At 40.0% G+C, this 18,640-nt stretch overlaps 2 protein-coding genes and 1 non-coding gene across 3 annotated transcripts; all 3 read right to left on the bottom strand.

The window, feature by feature from the left end:
- Positions 1–416: 416 nt before the first annotated feature.
- LOC134743849 (gastrula zinc finger protein XlCGF46.1-like) lies at positions 417–6,219 on the bottom strand. The gene is made up of 4 exons (XM_063677473.1): positions 5,999–6,219; positions 5,515–5,929; positions 5,062–5,328; positions 417–1,681 (listed from the first exon to the last, which is right to left on the bottom strand). Exons 1-4 carry the CDS (start codon positions 6,119–6,121, stop codon positions 1,101–1,103), a joined length of 1,386 nt encoding a protein of 461 aa, XP_063533543.1. The 5' UTR covers positions 6,122–6,219; the 3' UTR covers positions 417–1,100.
- Positions 6,220–7,407: 1,188 nt separating this feature from the next.
- Positions 7,408–7,479, bottom strand: Trnaa-ggc (transfer RNA alanine (anticodon GGC)). Its single transcript has one exon. It is a non-coding gene; the product is annotated as a tRNA-Ala (tRNA).
- Positions 7,480–16,718: 9,239 nt separating this feature from the next.
- Positions 16,719–18,219, bottom strand: LOC134744030 (protein FAM234B-like). Its single transcript, XM_063677669.1, has one exon. The coding sequence runs from the start codon at positions 18,088–18,090 to the stop codon at positions 16,759–16,761; it is 1,332 nt and encodes a 443-aa protein (XP_063533739.1). The 5' UTR covers positions 18,091–18,219; the 3' UTR covers positions 16,719–16,758.
- Positions 18,220–18,640: the final 421 nt, after the last annotated feature.

Raw genomic sequence — 18,640 nt, 5'->3', positions numbered from 1 at the left:
GCCCTTTTAATATGCCACATAATAAGGTTGCTTTTCAACTTACGCGGAGATAGGCAGAAATGAGAGGTGACTTGCGGAAATCAACCAATAACATTGGTTGACACACTCCAACCTAGCGGATCGGAGAAGAGATGTGGATTCTCGCACCTGTCCTCTCATCTCCGCTCATCTTCGCCCCAATGGAAAGGCAGCCTAAAATGTCAGACCGTCTTCAAGTTTTAGTTATTATAACTTGTGATTTTTTATGCTCAATATTTATGATGCATTTAGTTATTTGTAGTAATACTTAGTGTTTTTGACGACTTTAAATAAACATTGTAGTATTTTGGAATGTGGTCTTTTTATTTACTTATAAGGAGTCTTAAAAATTAAACAAATATATTAATTTGATAAAACCATATATATATTCATTTTTTTCGGAACTTATGTACGAAATATCATTTGATATTTACCAGTCGCTTTTCGGTGAAGGAAAACATCGTGAGGAAACCGGACTGATACTAACAAGGCCTAGTTCCCCCTCTGGGTTGAAAGGTCAGATGGCAGTCGCTTTCGTAAAAACTAGTGCCTACGTCGGTTCTTAGGATTAGTCGTCAAGTGGACCCCAGGCTCCCAGGAGCCGTGGTAAAATGCCGGGATAACGCGAGGAAGAAAATATATTCATTTGATGAGATCGGGAGCTTAGTCACAGCAAAGATAGATAATAACTCCGTAATATCCTCTTTGGTCACAGATTGAAGTTTTGTTCAGACTTAAACCAGTTTTTTTTTTTCAACCATTGCAGATCATAACACAAGAGACAGAAAATAACCTTAAACTCATTAGTCATTATTATACTTTACCGTGAACGTTTACGATAACGTCCCGTTTTGCCGTCACGATAAATATTAAGGATGCGGAGAGTTTCAACCATATTGCTTGGAGATAAGGTCCTCAACCCTTTGACGCGTTTTTCAGGTACTGTGCAACGTTACAGCGGTCAAAGGAAGTCGCAACTTTATTTAGGTCCTCAATGGTTTGACACGTTTATAATTTCCTTTGTCGCAATGAAAACCAGCTGCCGAGGTAATTTAAACCTTAATCCTTGTTGATAAAAGTCCTCAATCGTTTGACGCGTTTATAAATTTCTTGTGCGCGGTGAACTCGTGGCGACTGCGGTGGTCGGAGCGGCCGAAGCGCACGCCGCAGAACGCGCACGGGTAGCGCTTCTCCTTCGTGTGCTTCACCATGTGCGCAGATAGATATCCTTTCCTCACAAAACTCATGTTGCAGACCTCACAGCGGAAACTCTTGACATCTACATGAGTTAAGCGATGGTTCCTCAGCGTTGTCCTGTCTCCGAATGATTTCCCGCATTCCTCGCACCCGAACGGACGTTCTTTGGTGTGCGACCATACATGTTTTTGAAGTGAATACTTTTTGAAGAAAGCCTTCGAACATAGATGACATTGATACAGCTTTTCTTTTATGTGAACCATCCGAATATGAGTAGATATGGACATTTTAGAGCGGAACCTCTTGTGGCACTCGTCACACTCGTAGGAAAAATGTTTAGTGTGCCCCGCCACATGCGCTTCGAGCCCGGACCGAGAGATGAAGCGTTTCGAACAAAACACACAGCCGAAAGGTAACTCGTGCCGGTTGTGGACTTGCATCTTGTGCGTTTTCACACTTGATACCTCTGGAACACAAGTGAGACAACTTTGGATAATAGGTCAGACAATGAATGCTCAAAAAAGTTATAGAGGGAAATGCTTGGAACACAATTTTTGACTTCGTAACTTTGTTTGGACTAGTTAGGTAAATATATCAAAAGTCCCTGGCCGTAGCCCCTGAGAAAAACAAAATAATAAAAAAATCCTTTTTTTAATTCTACTTCACGCTTAAACCGGTGAACCGATTTAATTGAAATTTGGTATAGAGATGTTTTAAGTCCCGAGACAGGATGTTTTATCTCATTTAGTTTTTATCTTATTATATATTATCAGACGACGACATTAAGAAGACTGCGGGGAAACAGTGGCTCCAAGTCGCACAGAACCGCGACGAATGGCGCAAAATGAAGGAGGCCTACACCCAAAGGGTAGAAAAAGGCTAAAGAGAGAGAGAGAGAGAGAGAGAGAGAGAGAGAGAGAGAGAGAGAAAGAGAGAGAAAGAGAGAGAGAGTTTTTATCTCAAAAATCATCATCAATCTTCTTATTGCTTGGCTTATAAGAGTTATTAATTGGAGGTAATTTAGGGAAAAGGCTCTAATCCAAAAAATCTGGTAAAAGAATTTGAACTTTCTTTCGAAAGAATTGGAAAGAATATGACAAACTTTAGTGGAAAGATCCTTTTTGTTAAACAACGCCCAATTATATGTATGTAGTTTGATGAAATTTAAATCATTTTTAATAGCAACAGAGTTGTATTTTGTTCCATTCATTTTCAAACAAAACAAAATCAATGGATTTTTTCCTTGTGCTTGTATAGCACCATCTAGTTTTCGTTTTTTTATTTTTTTTATTACATAAAGTACCGGATAAATTTCCTCATGCTTTCTTATGTAGAATCTCAAAATTTTGTTTGTTCTCATGCTAAAGACGAACTATTATTATTATTATTATTATTTAGCTTTATCCCACATTAGTGGTCCCCAAGGGTATAAGCCTCCTCCATCTGTCTCCACCTCTCTTTGTCGGTGGCAACATCCATCCATTTTTTTCCCGCAGCCTGTACAATGTCATCTGCCCATCTTTTTCTTTGCCTTCCCGCTCTTCTCTTTCCAGCTGGGCCTGGCCATTTTGTTACAAGATTTGTCCACCTTTGATCCTGATATCTTGCTACATGACCTGCCCACCTCCACTTTTGTTTCAGACTAAACTGCAGGGCATCTGTTATCTTTGTTCTCTTGCGGATGTCTATATTTCTTGTTTTTTGTATTCTTCTTAAATTTAAAATACTTCTTTCCATTGCATGCTGGCAAGATAGAATTTTGTTCTTCGCTCTTTCCGTGTAAACCCATGTTTGGCATGCATATGTCAAGCTAGGAAGAATGCAGGAGTCCATTATGATCTTTTTCATGTTAAGATTGTAATTGCCTTTGAGAATTTCTTTTTGTGCCCAGTATTTCTTCCAGGTTGTGTTTATTCTTCTATCAATTTCATTTTCATTACTGGTTGTTGCGAAAGATACTAATTTTCCCAGATATACATAGTCTTCCACATAATCTATGGGTTTTTCCTCTATTTTGATAGTCTTCTTGTTGTAGTTTGACATGATTTTAGTTTTAGATGCATTCATGTGCAGGCCGATTTTTTTGCTTTCAAAGTCCAGTTCTTGTAGCATTTTTTCCATGTCTTTTGCTGATTCACTAAAGATGGCTATGTCATCAGCAAATCTTAAATGCGTTAGTTTTTTGTTTGATATCCATATTCCTTTTCGATTCCAGTCCATTTTCTTGAAAATATCCTCCAGAACCGCTATAAATAGTTTTGGAGAGAGTGGGTCGCCTTGTCTCACTCCTCTCCCAATTGTGAATGGTTCGCCTTGCCTTTCTAGTTTAACTCTGCTTGTGCTTTTTGAATAAATATTCTTTATTATGTCTATATATGTGTTGTTGATATTATTGTTTTTTAGGGCAAGCAATATAGATGACTGTGTTATACTATCGAAAGCTTTCGAGTAGTCCACAAAAGCTATATATAGTGGCCTATTAAATTCTTTATATTTTTCAATAACCTGTTCCATGGTGTGGATGTGGTCGGTTGTAGAATAGTGTGATCTGAATCCTGCCTGTTCAACCGGTTGATTTCTGTCGATGTTTGGAGCTATTCTACTCAGAATTATTGATGAGAAGAGTTTATATATTGTTGATAGTAGGCTTATAGGTCTGTAGTTGCTGATGTCAAGCGGGTTCCCTTTCTTGTAGAGTAGTGTTATGTTGGATTCACACCACTGGTTTGGTACTTCCTTGTTTTTCAAAACTAGGTTGAACAGTTTTACTAGATATGTTATTAAAATTGGAGCACCTATTTTTAGGGCTTCATTCGAGATGCTGTCTGCTCCTGGGCTTTTCTCAGGTTTTAATTTTTTTATATGTTTTAGGATCTCATTTATAGTTATTTGCTCTGGGATTGTTTCTGAAGTATTTTCTTTATTACAGTTATAGTTAATTTCTTCCTCCTGTAATGGTTTTTTGTAAAGTCCAGCATAGAAAGTTGTGGCATGTTTCACTATATCATCTCTATCCCTAGTTTCTCCCTTTTCATCATTCAAAGATTGTATCCAATTTTTGCAAGTAGCAAGTTCTTTAAAAGCTCTCTTTGAGCTTCTGAACTTTGACATGTTCCTTTCTATTACTGATTGTCTATGGCTATCATAGTCTTTTCGGATTGCCTTATTTGTTTGTTTGAATATCACCTTTAATTCTTCTTTAATTTCTCTGGTTCTTGGCTTCATGGTCAATAGTTCATGTCGTCTAGAAATTAGACTAAGTGTTTGATTGGTAAGAACTCTGTGTTGGGTAGTGCTTGGTTTTTTAGTAGATTGTAGACTTTTTGCTATTATTATTTCCAATTTATTACTTAGGGATTGGACATCTTCGGACTCGATCAGTGAATTTTCTGATGTTGTTACATATTTTTCTAGATTTTTAATATAGTTACTTCGTTCTATTACACTCTTCAGCTTGTTGGGGACTGTATTAAACACTCTTCGACTGACTTTAGGTTTTTCTGTATTAAGAGTACATCTTACTAGTCTATGATCCGAGGGAAAGCTTACATTGTTCAACACCTCTATGTTTTTTATAGTATTTGGTTTAGGGCTGAGAATAAAGTCGATTTCGTTTTTTGTGTTGTTATCAGGTGAGACCCATGTCCATCTTCGAGATGCTTTCTTTTTAAAGTATGTATTCATTATAGATAGGTTAGGTAGACGAACTATAACAAAGGCCAAATAACATACTATATAGACCACCAGTCACTCAATAATCACTTAAGTAATAAGTTAGCTAAACTTACAGAAACCTCAGTTCACCCAAGTATTCTTTTGGCAACATAAATTAACAAAATAACTTACCTTTATGACAAATATCACATTTCATTTTATGTCCTAAATGTGCGACCGCATAATGCTTGTTTCTACCACTTCTAGACGAGAAGATCTTCGGACAGGCCTGGCACTGAAGCATCTTCCGTTCTTCCTTCGGTCGGTGCTGCAGCGAATGCTGCCTGAGATTAAGAACTGTCTTCCCACATTCCTCGCATATTCGTTTGTTTGGCTTAGTTCTTTCTGCTTTTACTGGGCTTAGTATCTTGGGATGGCCACGTTTTTTATATGATGATACTAGAAAATAAGAAAACAATACTTACAAATTATTTCTGTATGTAATAAATAACTTATACACACATAGTGTATAATTCAAATATTCTGTGTAATTTGAATGGGGCATAAAATCTGTAATGTTTAAAGTAACTAAATTCGGGATGTAGTATAAATTCAATATACGTTATCATAGTTTTATTTTATTACCTTTTTGTTTAGTCTTCCTCTCTTTCCAACTTTCACTGAGTGACTTTTTATCTCTGTTTTTCTCATTATGTTCATCCTTAACATATATTTCTTCATGTCCTGATGTGTCTACATATCCAGTATCTTCTTCATCTAATGTATGTTCATGTTTAAAGTCTATTTCTATTTTGATTTCGGTATTGTATTCTTCAACTATACTTGGACCATATTCATCAATTTCTAAGGGATTTTCATGTTTAATTCCATTTCCGTCAACATATACAGATAGTTTTTGGTCTATCAACTGAACAGCTGGCTCCAGAGACCTCAAATATGCATCATTTTTCAAAGATAGAGCCTTAAACTTGTAAAACGATATGATTTTTCTATAGCAGCTGTTGCATAGTTTCGTTGTTATTTTGGAGTCTTCTGTAACCTGTAATGGTACTTAATCATGTTATAGTTGTAATAAAACTTATATTAAAGTTCAAACACCATTATTTACCTTTATATCTAGACAAAACTTTATGATATCAATGCATTTTCTGTTGTCGTCTTTTATACTCTTTTTTAGCTTAGAAATATCTTTGTCGGCTGGAGTTTTAAGGCAGGTTCTGCAAGTATTCATTCTTATTGATTTCGGTGTTGAATATTTAAGCCTAAACTGCAAATCAAAAAAAAACTTCTAGGCTACGACCTATTGTTATGATCAATAATTGGTCACAAATTCAGTTTGACAATGGCATAATGTGACATTGACAATGCATTGACACCACTGAGTGTTTTTTTTTACACGAACAGGACAGGCTAAAGCACTAAACCATACCGCCTTGTTATAATGAGGGCTATCGTTTTTTTGCCCACCAGTTGGCGCCTCTGTTGATGGTGGTCCAAAAGACTATAGAACAGCTGTCAGTCATTGAAGTGACAAATGACATTTGACATTTCGAACTATGGAAAAGACCTCCATCTACACTAGCGCCCCTAGCGGCGAATTCATACGCGATAGCCCTCAATAAATTTCCATTCGAAATATCATTTTATAAATTAGCAATTTAGAAGTAGTATTTTATTGTTAAAGTTTCGGTATTATTCGTATACGCATACGCAGTCAATTTTCTAGTTACCAATGACGATGCATGTTTGCCGTTTAAAAAGACCAAACCACTTCCCGAATCTTATTTAAAAGGGGAAATACTTACCTATGTACTGCCAACTTTGGAAATATAGCCGGTCAAACAAGTTTGTCAGCAGAAAAAGGCGCGATATTCAAAATTTCTATGGGACGATAATTCTTAGCGCCTACATATTTTAAATTTGCCGCTCTTTTCTACTGACGGAATGGCTTGACAGAGTATAGGTACCTATCACCGGACCAAAGGTAGTCGGGTCAGCACAGTTCAAAATGTATGAGAAATCTATTTCTAGAGATGTGATTAACTGATTACCTATGTTACAAATAGGTATTAATTATATTTTGAATAAAATCTCCACGAAATGTCTTTTTTTTTTAATAAATCCAAATTATAGTTTTTTTTTAATGCTACGTCGGTGGCAAACAGGCATACGGGCCTGAAGGTAAGCAGTTACCGTAGACGTGCCGTAGACTATGGACGTGTGGCATGCGCGTTGCCGACCCTTTACAAACATGTACACCTACTTTTTTGATGAAACTCATACTGTAGCCCCTCGGGAAAACTATTAAAATGTATTATGACTGTTTGTGTAGAGCGAAGAGTGTGCAGATTAATAAATAATGATTTTTACCCTACTTTATTCTATATAATTAATTATTAATAAAAATGTTAGCACATACCTACCTTTACCTACTGTTAAAATACTGCTTTTATATTTTCTATAAATCGTATATACAGATGTCAATCACAATGAAAAAATCAATGATGATCACAACTCTGGTCAACGTGGGACTCGAACCCACATCCTTGGATTGCCGGTCCAATGCGTTACCAATTGCGCCAGCTGACCATTCGTCTATCAACGCGAATTTAATCATTGCAACTGTGACGACGTCATCATCGTTGATTTTTTTATTGTGATTGACATCTGTATATACATTAATTTTTAACAAGCAGAAACGTCTGCGATCGATGCTATTAAGCTTAGAATAAATTTAAAAGTGATCCAGAGGCCGTGAGTTCAAGTCTCACCCAAGGCAGTAATTTTTCCACTTAAATTTATCTGTATATACAATTTATAGATTGTAATAATGTGGTACGTCCCACAATAAAAAAGGAAAAATATATTAACATTTAAACTGCTTTTATTCATTCGACATTCTGACAAAACCGGCGTAGGTATACCTACGGTAAACGGTGTAATTAAGTACATAATATGTAGCAATTGAGTATATAATATCAAACTTTGAATCTAAAACGTACTTCTTTTATGTAGGTACGCAGTGCTGGGTATTTTAGTGGGTAATAAATGTAACAATAAGTATAGTTTATCGGCAACCGCAACTCTTAACTTTCATGTTAGGATAATTTCTAAGCACGATATTGTTTTCCTTGGAAAAATATAACAAATCAATAGGCGCAAGCTCGGTCGGCACGCAGCACGGCCTCGGCACAGCGTCCTGTAGTTTATTGACAAGTGCTTGTATGATGGCGTGGCTGGTCGCGTTCGGGAGGTTCTGAGGTAGACACTCGCCAGAACAGTAACCGGCATCGTAGTCGTTCGGAGCAAGTATGTAGTCGCTCCATCCGAGGTCTGCAAATTTGACGATCAGCGGCCGGCGTTGGCACACGTATTCTGGCGTGCTTGTGGTGACTTCTTCTGGCGTGCTGGTTGGCTTTTCTGGTGAAGACAGGACAGATGGTCTAGCCAGCTTTTCTTTTGGCTGGTTAGTGGTGACTTGCTTGGCTGGCTTGCTGGGTGGCATTTCTGGTGGAGACAGGACAGATGGTCTAGCCAGCTTTTCTTCTGGCTGGTTAGTGGTGACTTGCTTGGCTGGCTTGCTGGGTGGCATTTCTGGTGGAGACAGGACAGATGGTCTAGCCAGCTTGTGTTCTGGCTGAATAGTGGTGACTTGATTGGCTGGCTTCCTGGGCATTGTAACTACTAGTGAAGACGTTAGGTCCTCAGGTGTAGTAGCCTGAAAATAGAAGCTGAAAAATGGTCTTGAAAAACATTTAAATCCCCCCAGCAGGAGGAGGGCATCTCAATATGGGACCGGCAAAAAACGTTAAGTATTAAATATTTATTTATTTATTTTATTGATAAGAATGTTTACATGACATTACAGTTGAACCAATGCGTCACGAAACTTAAAACTAACAGCAATAATAATACATAAAACAGCAACAATTATAACAACAATAATATCACATAACATTAGAATAGACAGACAGACAAATTATGTTGGAACAGTTGAGCACCTAGCATCCATCGCCTCACAGAATCTCAGGCATTCATTATACACTGCCGTCCATCGCCACGCAAATAGGTCGCACTCAGGCGTCGATGCCAGGAGCGCATTGAGCAGTGAAAGGGCGCGGGGCAGCGGCGAGTTCCTGCGCGATACGGTGCGCCCCGGCGGCACGGCCAATAGATCGCGTTGTCGTGGTCTAAGGGCCATTCTCGGGACGTCCGGGATAAACAGACGCACGAGACCAGAGACAATTTCGGGACAGTCCGACTCACCACGCAAGGCTCGGCATGCCGTGACTAGGAGTTGGTAATTCCGCCTGACCTCCAAGGAATTGTACCCGAGGGAGCCGAGAAGATACTTTGTCGGGTACAGGTACGGATAGTATCCAAATATTTTTTTATAAAGGAACCTTAAAAACGCTTTCTGAACCTTCTCAAGCAGTAAAGCATACGTCGATTCGTAGGGGTTCCATACGATCGACGAAGTCTCCAGCTTACTCCTTACTAGACCATTGTAAACCATTTTTATAGCCCCCGGGTCATGAAAATAGCGGAGGTTTCGGATTACGAAACCTAGCCTTTGAAAGGAACTCTTGGCAAGAGAAATAATATGTTCGTGAAAAGTTAGCCGTGCATCGAACACTACGCCCAGATCCTTGACGGAAAAGACACGATTTATCGGCTCTGACCCCAGTATATAATGCCCATATATAGCGGAATGAGAGCGGCTAAATGTACACACACAACACTTGACTGGGTTAAAATGAAGTTTATTGTGCATACTCCACCGAAACACCAAGTCGATGTCCTCTTGTAACGTCTCACAATCAGTTCTTTGCTCTATCCTATATACCAGCTTCAGATCATCAGCATACAAGAGACATTGAGCCGCCCGAAGAACCGATTTGAGATCGTTAATCATGATGCCGAAAAACAAGGGCCCCAAGATGGAGCCTTGACTCACGCCAGACCGGGTATGGTAAGGAGTCGAGACAAAACAACCATGTCGGATGAATTGCTGTCGATCGCGCAGATAGTTGGCGAAAAAGATTAGTAACTTGGGAGAGAAACCAATTTCATCAAGTTTCCTAAGCAGCACATCATTATCCACACGATCGAAAGCCTTCGAGAAATCGAAATAGATGACATCGACTTGAATACCTCTATCAAGATGCTGAGCAAGGTTGTCAGTTAGTATCAACAGATTCGTGTTGACCGAACGACTAGGCCGAAAGCCATGCTGTGCGTCACACAAGAAGGGCCGAACCTGTGAAGATAGAATCCGGTGAAGTATGGACTCAAACAGCTTGCCAAGGGTGGGAAGAACGGCTATGGGTCTGTAATTCTCAACGACGGAAGTGTCACTCGCCTTCGGGATCGGCCTAACTCTAGACACCTTCCAACTTCGAGGATATGACCCAGAAGAGAGCGCCAGGTTAAAAATATATTGTATCGGGATCTTTAGAAACTCCACACAACCTTTTACAATATACGCCGGTAAGTTATCAGGTCCAACGGAGCTATTGGCCTTTAGGCGTTTTATCCCAGCTTCAACCTCTTGCAACGTTATTGATTTGATATCAATGCAGTTGGCGTTAGGTTTCCGATCGGCATTGTCTAACAAGTTTGGATCGAGAAGCGGAATGTCAGGTAGAAAGACGTCTGAGAAATAGTTAGCAAACGCGCTCGCCACCTCCTTACCAACAAATTCTTTATCTTTACACTTGACTCGGGAAACAAAACCACCATTTGTCTTGAGACTGCCTACGTGCTGCCAGAAAGCGCGAGGATTGACTTTAAGAGTACTTTGGATACGCCCAATGTGGCTGTCATAAGCAGTCGCTAGCAGCTCTTTTACCTTTGACCTTAATGTTGCAAACTTTTTGTAGACGTCTTTATCCCGTGTAGCCTTCCATTCCCGGTGCAGTTTACTTTTTTGTTTGATTTCACTAATCAGGTCAGCCGTGAACCACACAGGATATCGTCTACTCGAACCTGGCGGCCGTTTCCGTTTTGGTACGCAGAGGTCAAATATATCATATATCATATTGTAAAATGTGTCCACAGCGATGTCGACATTGCCAGCACTGAGAACTTTCTGCCAACTCGTTTCGGACACTAATTTATACATTAGCTCAAAATTACTCTTAGTAAAGTTCCAGTCCCGACACATATCCACATTGCTAGGATCTAGACGCTCTGCAGTCGGTCGATGCGCACAGCTACCGGGCACCGAAATTTCCAATGGAGGATGGTACGTATCAGATCTCGGGACCAACCCCTCGCCCGCCATCTTTGAGACCGTAGCACTAGTGATGCGCTCCGACACCAACACGACATCTAGCTTACTTCCATGTACATTCGTCACTTTATTCATCTCATTCAGACCGCAAACAGATAAGAGATAACCATAATAACCAAGGACACTCTGGGAAGTATACACCGGGTTCAAGTTCAAGTCGCCAAGCACAAGCACTACACCTGCAAGAGTGTCAATCACCAACTCCACTTTTTCAAACCACCGCATATAGGTTTCCTCTGAGGCACTTGGAGGAATGTACACGACGCATACGTAAAACACTACTTCACCCACCACAAATGTGACCCATAAGTCCTCGCCGTTCGGCGTCTCTAGATCCGCACGACGCCGGAGCTCGATGCCAGGGCGCGCCGCGAGGAGCACGCCGCCGCCGCGCGCGCCTGTAGCGCGGTCCCGACGCAGCACGCTCCACTCGCCGCACACCAACTCAGCATCGTTTACGGCATCGGTAAGCCAAGACTCCGTTACCGCGATGACGTCACAATCAAGAGCTAGCAGGTTTTGCCTGAAGTAGTGAAGTCTCGTGTTCAGGCCCCTGACATTTTGGTATACTATGTCTAACATCGATACTATTTCCGTCTTGGGACTTGGGCTTTTCCTGGTATGTGTCGTTTCTCTGCTGTCCTCGAAAAAACCATGGCTTCACCCGAGCATTCTTGGGCCAAATATCTGCGGATAAACATTTGTCATATAGCTCGCACGGGATGCCGATTTTGTATGACCTGTAAGACCCCTTCGGTTTGAGTTCAAGGACTGTGCAAGCTCTTTCGGGAAATATTGTTTCCAAATATGCACGTATTTCGTCGGCGCCTGACAACATGTTCCAAAGGTGTATGTACCTTTGGAATTCCACCGCCTTGAGCGACGTGACCTCAGGCCCAGCCGTACCTCGTAGTGAGGAGAAACGCTTTTTTGGAATATCTTTATCCTCACCTGGGTCACGGCCGACGAAGACAGCATCTATTTCTTCTTCCGTAGAGATGTCGCTACTGCGCACCAAGTTATCGCCCTTAGACTCCACTGAGGATGAAGTAGCATCGCGGGTTTCATCGCAAGCCGAAACCCCTGTACTGCCTTCCATGTTTCCCTTCGATACTGACGAAGATTTTTTTGTATTTCGCTTCTTGCGTTTCCGTCCTGGTTTCGTCTCTGATACTCCAGTAGAAGGGGGCTCCGCACTCGGTTTCTCGCAGTGACAGTCGTTTGCCGAGTTCAGTTCAAGTTGTTGTAGTCGCTCATTGACAATATCGAGTCTAGAAGAGCAGTAAGTGAGCGCAGTATGGTATTTATTGACAGCGGCAAGGGCATCCGCCAGCTGCTCCGATAACGCGCTCATTTGGTCACGAATAGCACTTATTTCCCTTACCATGAACCCAGCTTCACCTGTAGGGGACGTTTGTGTACATTGTGTATGTGGTACGGGCGTCCCGCTTTTATTTCTGATGCAAATGTTCTTAGTTGTCAATGGAGTACCTACTGGAGTCGCACAATTAGATCCTGTTTTTTTGTATGTAATATGTAGTATGAGATCGAATTCATCCATTTTCAAAATTAAAGTTTCCCTGAACTAATTTTCCTAAAAATTTAGGGAACTTTGCGAACATTTTGGAAATCTTCCGCCTCTTGCACATCTGTATTAGGGTCTAGGATCTACCGTGAATGCAGAAGATGCTGATTCAACTTATCCCTGGGCACTGAGGTCTTGTTCACTTTATCTTTATTGTATTATTTCAGTAAATACTTACCAGTTTTTGAAGGTCCGGTGGAGCACCATCTGCAGTTATACACAGTGCAAGCAGCACGCTAACCGGGACGCACGCGCAACTTTTTGTACGCATCATCTTGTTTCCGAAAATTCACTTTTTTTTTGCCTGCGCCAACTTAGAACTTAGACCTCAGGTTTTAAAATAACGGGACAAGCGCTAGGAGAGCGTCCAGAAACTGAGTACAGGCTAGCGACCCCGGGACTTCTTTTAAAATGTATCCGGTAAAATTAATTTAAATACGGACAAGATGTGACCTCACGCGTGGCACTAGCAGTGCAAGTGATGGGTGCGAGAAAAGCGCTCGTTATTTAACTGAGTTCAGCCCGTTGTCTATCATTGTTATTCGTATGGTAAATAACAAATATTCCGTAAATGAGTTTGAAGAATCTTGGGAGTTCGAACCTACGCCACGTCCAGGTTCAAAGGAATTTCTTTATTGGCATATTATAAATATAAAACATATTTATTATAATAATAGAATACTTACGTACACACGCCGACTCTAATGAATAAATAGGCATTGTGAGAATATACCTATGTTGTTTTATTATTTACGGTACCTATATAAGAAGCCTGCCAAGACAACAATCGCCATACAATCACTTAAAGAGCTCCACACGATCAGGCTGTAAAAATGCAGATTATTTACATATATTTTTCCTTACTTAACTTCATGACAGTGAAAAGCGAATGCTGCGGCCCTTTCACCATTTCATTCGTACCAAAAACAAATGAATTCGGCCCGTGCGATACACACGTACGATACGGCTACAGACACACGGAATTCACCAAAGACAATCCGGTCCGGGTTATTCCCGGTCCGTGCAGGGTTAGGGTGTGCAACGACGGCGAACCGACGATCGGCACATACTGTGGAAAAGGACCGTGTAACATTTTCGGGTGCAATTGCGATGGAGGCTGTATTAAAGGGCATCCTGATTATCCAGAGGATCCTGTAAGGAATTTTATGGATTATTATACGATTTCAGTGGATCTCGCTACTAAACCGCCTACCACCACCACCCCGAAACCTCAGCGAAGGAAATGCCCTTTCGGCAAATGAGAGCAAGAAAACACCTGCGTAACGAGGCCAGGATTACACTTGTAAGTTTTACTACTTTACGTAAGTACACAGCTATACTACAGAATGAGATATGAATATCGTTCTCTCATTCTAGCAAATAGCTTTGTCCTTACTTACGTAAGTAAAACTTACAAGTGTAATCCTGGCCTAATATCAACAGGCAATGGGCAGCATCAGCTCTTAAGATTTAAGTGAAATATAATAATTTTTTGAAGAAAAAAAAAATTTTTTTTTTGCAAGCTTTATTTCACTTGCCCTGTTCATCTGTCAGGTAGTTGGTTTGTTTGTTAGGTGCGTCAAATCTTGGAGGCCAAATTTGACCCACTTCCCGCGTTTTCTGATTGAGGTGAAAATTTTCACACATGTATATGTCGTGCAATATTATGGTACCACATCGAGCTGATCTGATGACGGAGACAGGAGATGGCCATAGGAATTCTGTAATTAAACAACGCAAGTAACGCAACCTAATTGTGTTTGGGGTTTATAGAATTGACTTGATGACGATGAGTATTAGTTGCAATAACAGTCACCGATAAATAGTTGTACCAATGACCAAAAACGATATTTTTAGCAAAAACTTATTTATGTTTAAACCGCTTAAAAGTTATGACTTAATTGAAAATAACTAATCATTTTCCAACAGCATAAAATAGAACTGAGCTCTGCAATGCGCTTTTAGTGTGGTTCAGTCTTACATTATATATAAGTTAAATAAATAAATAAATATTATAGGACATTCTTACACTGATTGACCAAGTCCCACGGTAAGCCCAAGGAGGCTTGTGTTATAGGTACTCAGACAACGATATATGTATATAATATACAAATACTTAAATACATAGAAAACACCCTTGACTCAGGAACAAATATCTGTGCTCATCACACCAATAAATGCCCTTACTGGGATTCGAACCCAGGACCATCGACTTCACAGGCAGGGTCATTACACTCATTACCCACTACGCCAGACCGGTCATCGAAGTTAAATCAAATATTAATTAAATATCAGCCATATTTTAATTTTATAAGCAAGAAGATTATATTTTTAACCAACGCTTAGCGGTAAGAGCGTGTGACTTTCAATACGGAGGTCGCGGGTTCAAACCCCGGCTCGTACCAAATTAGTTTTTCGGAACTTATCTACCTACGAAATGCCATTTGATATTTACCAGTTGCTTTTCGGTGAAGTAAAACATCGTGAGGAAACCGGACTAATCCCAATAAGTCCTAGTTTCCCCTCTGGGTTGGAAGGTCAGATGGCAGTCGCTTTTGTAAAAACTAGTGCCTACATCAATTCTTGGGATTAGTTGTCAAGCGGACCCCAGGCTCACAAGAGCCGTAGCAAAATGCCGGGATGACGCGAGGAAGAAAAAGAAGCAAGATTAGAATAAAACAAAATTTTTCCAAAATATATCAGCGATGTCCCAAATTTAATTGTGTATTATATTACCCGATTATTACAGATCACATTCTATATTAGTAATTTAATGATTGCTAAACTAAACATTTACTTTTATATATTAAAATTAGGTGTTATATTACAATTTACAGTGTAAATGACTAGATTGGTTACCAAATCTCACTAAAATGGATAATTTATCATTGTTGATACATTTGGAATATTTTCCTCTATAGCGAGTAAAAAATACATTTCAAGAGATTTATGTGAAATTTTTCCACTATATTTTTCAGATATATCAAAGCGCGTTCAATGCGTTTAAAAATATCTGAACATGCCTCTTTTGTCAAGCAACACACGTTAGAGTCCGAATTAAGTAGGCCGAGCACATGATTGACGTGACAGTATCGCGGTAAGTAAACACTTTATTGTACGAAAAAGAAGAAATCAAGGTTACATCAGATAAAAGTAGTACAAAGGTGAACTTATCCCTAAGAGGGATCTCTTCCAGTTAACCTAAACCTAACCTTTTACTAACTGTATGAATTAAAGGGGGACGGGTAGTCTAGGTCGCGGCGAGATACTCTCGCGCCAATCATGTGCTAGCCCGGCAGACATTTTTTTAGTCACTAGAAACCTATCCGCCGCCATACGCTCTAATTTGAAAACGACATTCTGAAATATATGAAATTTTACATGAATTTTTTCAGTATCGTTTTAAAATTAGTGTATTACTTTGATTGTATGGCGGCAGCTAGGTTCGTGTGACTACACATTAAAATTACACATTATTAGCAACAAACAACTTAGGCAATTCAGATTCTAAACGAATAACTCTAACTACCGACGTCAAATGCAAATCATTAGGTTCCATAGGAATGTCTTTGGGACTGTAACTTTCCGGCGCCACAAATGTACTGTAATACGATATCAACTCGTGCGAATGGTCACCGTCTAAATCCGCTATCATTAGTGAGTTGTCCTGATACTGCAAATCAGGCTGACATATCGGCAGAGGAGTTGGTGAATCTACTGAACCCCGCACACATATTTGAACGATATCCGTCTGACTTACATTAACATTATGTGTCTGCATGTTATCAAATGACACTAACACAATCCGTTCCGATATATCATGAGCAGTGAAATTCTCATATTTGATACATGATGATATAGAAGCAACGTTAATCATGGGCCGGTAGTAGAAAATATCATAAGTATTCTTCGGGCTATGATTTTGCACATTATACTGAATATCGTTGATTTTCTGCGCACCCTTTGCAAGGTGTGCGCTGTTCCACTGTCATAACTTTAGTACAAACCCTCGTATAGAGTTAGCAAAAGCAAAAGAACTAGGTCTCATCGCGTATACGTGGTTAGCAGTGTATTCCCAACTAGTGTTCGTAGAATTATTCCTTCCTAAGAATAGTTTAAGCTTGACTTGGCAGTTGTTTGGGCATTCTCCAAAATTCTCTACAATCAACTTTCCAGGTCCGTTCGTGAATATCTCCCTCGTATTCCCAATACTTTTCTTTAAGCTTATTTTCTGTTTCTTAGTAGCATTTGTTATCGGTGAAACATGACTGACCACTGTCTGATCTAACTTGGCCAACTTCCTGCTCAGAGCGGAATAAGAGGTCCATCTGAAGGCTTCCGAAGACCCATTTTTGCAAAGATAGGTTATGTTTACCAAATCTGACTCGGTAAGTAGCTTGACTGATAAGCAGTCTTCTATAGTCATTGGTTCACCTATGATGTTGCCCGTAGCGCCAGAAATGATAAGCAAGGAGTTGTGATTAGTGTTAGGCTCAACCGTAGCAACTGTCAACAGGTCATAAACCTTGTCTTTATCCATGTCTTTCATAAGAATTGGGAAGTCTATAGCTATAATTTTACTAAAAACATTACCATGTTTATGTATGTACCAATAATAAGTCCCGGAGATGGGGTTTATAGCGGCTAGCAATCCTTGCGAGCCTGATACAATGCAATCTTTTTGCTTGTCTCGGTTAACATCTATAAGGTGACAGTTGATTTCAGTCGGAATCCTTTCCTCACGAGTATACCAACCAACCTTACCCGAGTTTCCCACAATAAGCAACACGCCATTCACAATTTTGTTATTTTTTTCCGCATGCACCATATGGTTACCTCTATAGATGAAAATTAAGTTCTTCGTGTTGGGCGCGACTCCGTCCACAACCTGTATAGCACCGGACAGCTCAATGTCTTCATACGGCAACTCCCAACTAGTAGTTTTGTCTTGCCACTCGTTATTCATGCAACTATTCAGCTCCGAGCACGGGATCCCCCACAAAAATATTACCACAGTGAATATACAGACCAGTATAGACGCTATGAAGGCGCAGCGACGCGGGAACGACATCTTATTCGAGGTATCGGACTGTAAAAAACTTACGTTATCCATGGTGCTTTCTACTGTGTTTTCATTTGTGTTAAAGTCATCCATATCGCTCAAGCTAATATTCTTCGCATGTTTAAGACCACTGTTGATGTCCAGATCGCTGCTACCGATGACTTTTGTGGCATCTTCTTTTCGCTCATCATCAGAATCAGATTCGGTAAGTATTTGCTTCAGCGGCGCGTAAATACCGCTATTTCCATTGACAGACATGGCGTGAACATAAACGGTAATTCACATTGTCTATTTTAAGCGCGAATTGGTTAAATCGGCAAATTTATTTATAGTTTTGATGAATAAATAAATGCTGCAGATCAATACAATATCTACGGCACGGCTGAGGCTGACTTTGACGTTTCCTTGACAGATGACAATTGAAGAACGCGTTGGTATATTGCCCGATGCTCCCACCAAAGTAATTAATTGAGTATTTCAAATGTTCTTAGCTTCTTGGACAGCGCTATTTTACATTAAGCTATACTAAATAATAACTAATCTACATTTTGTTATTTCTTCTGCCTCTTCTAGCGTTAACTTATTGGAGGAAAATTAGGATCAAAATGTATGTTTCAGAACGCTCTTCAAAGCTAAATACGAATGCGTTCGGTTATTACTGTTTTCCTATTTCTTCTCAAAGCAAGTATACTCTGGCACAGCCACATTGTCAGTAAGAAAAGGCGGCAAATGTAGGCGCGAAGTTGTACTCCTATAGAAAATTTGAATTTCGCGCCTTTTTTAACTGACAAGTTGGGTGTGTTTCAGT

Source organism: Cydia strobilella, chromosome 9 (genome assembly GCF_947568885.1).
Source record: "Cydia strobilella chromosome 9, ilCydStro3.1, whole genome shotgun sequence".
Taxonomy (NCBI): Eukaryota; Metazoa; Arthropoda; class Insecta; order Lepidoptera; family Tortricidae; genus Cydia; species Cydia strobilella.
Note: the sequence above shows the minus strand (reverse complement) of the source record. Positions and strands in the feature narration are given on the sequence as shown.

What these genes read in the sequence shown, in the direction of transcription:
- LOC134744030 (XM_063677669.1), bottom strand. Translation starts at nt 18,090, where the DNA reads ATGTCTGTCAATGGAAATAGCGGTATTTACGCGCCGCTGAAGCAAATA.
- LOC134743849 (XM_063677473.1), bottom strand. Translation starts at nt 6,121, where the DNA reads ATGAATACTTGCAGAACCTGCCTTAAAACTCCAGCCGACAAAGATATT. An exon ending in GAGGAAGACTAAACAAAAAG is followed by an intron (nt 5,329 to 5,514) that starts GTAATAAAATAA and finishes CTTATTTTCTAG; the next exon opens with TATCATCATATAAAAAACGT. An exon ending in ATGTGATATTTGTCATAAAG is followed by an intron (nt 1,682 to 5,061) that starts GTAAGTTATTTT and finishes CTTGTGTTCCAG; the next exon opens with AGGTATCAAGTGTGAAAACG.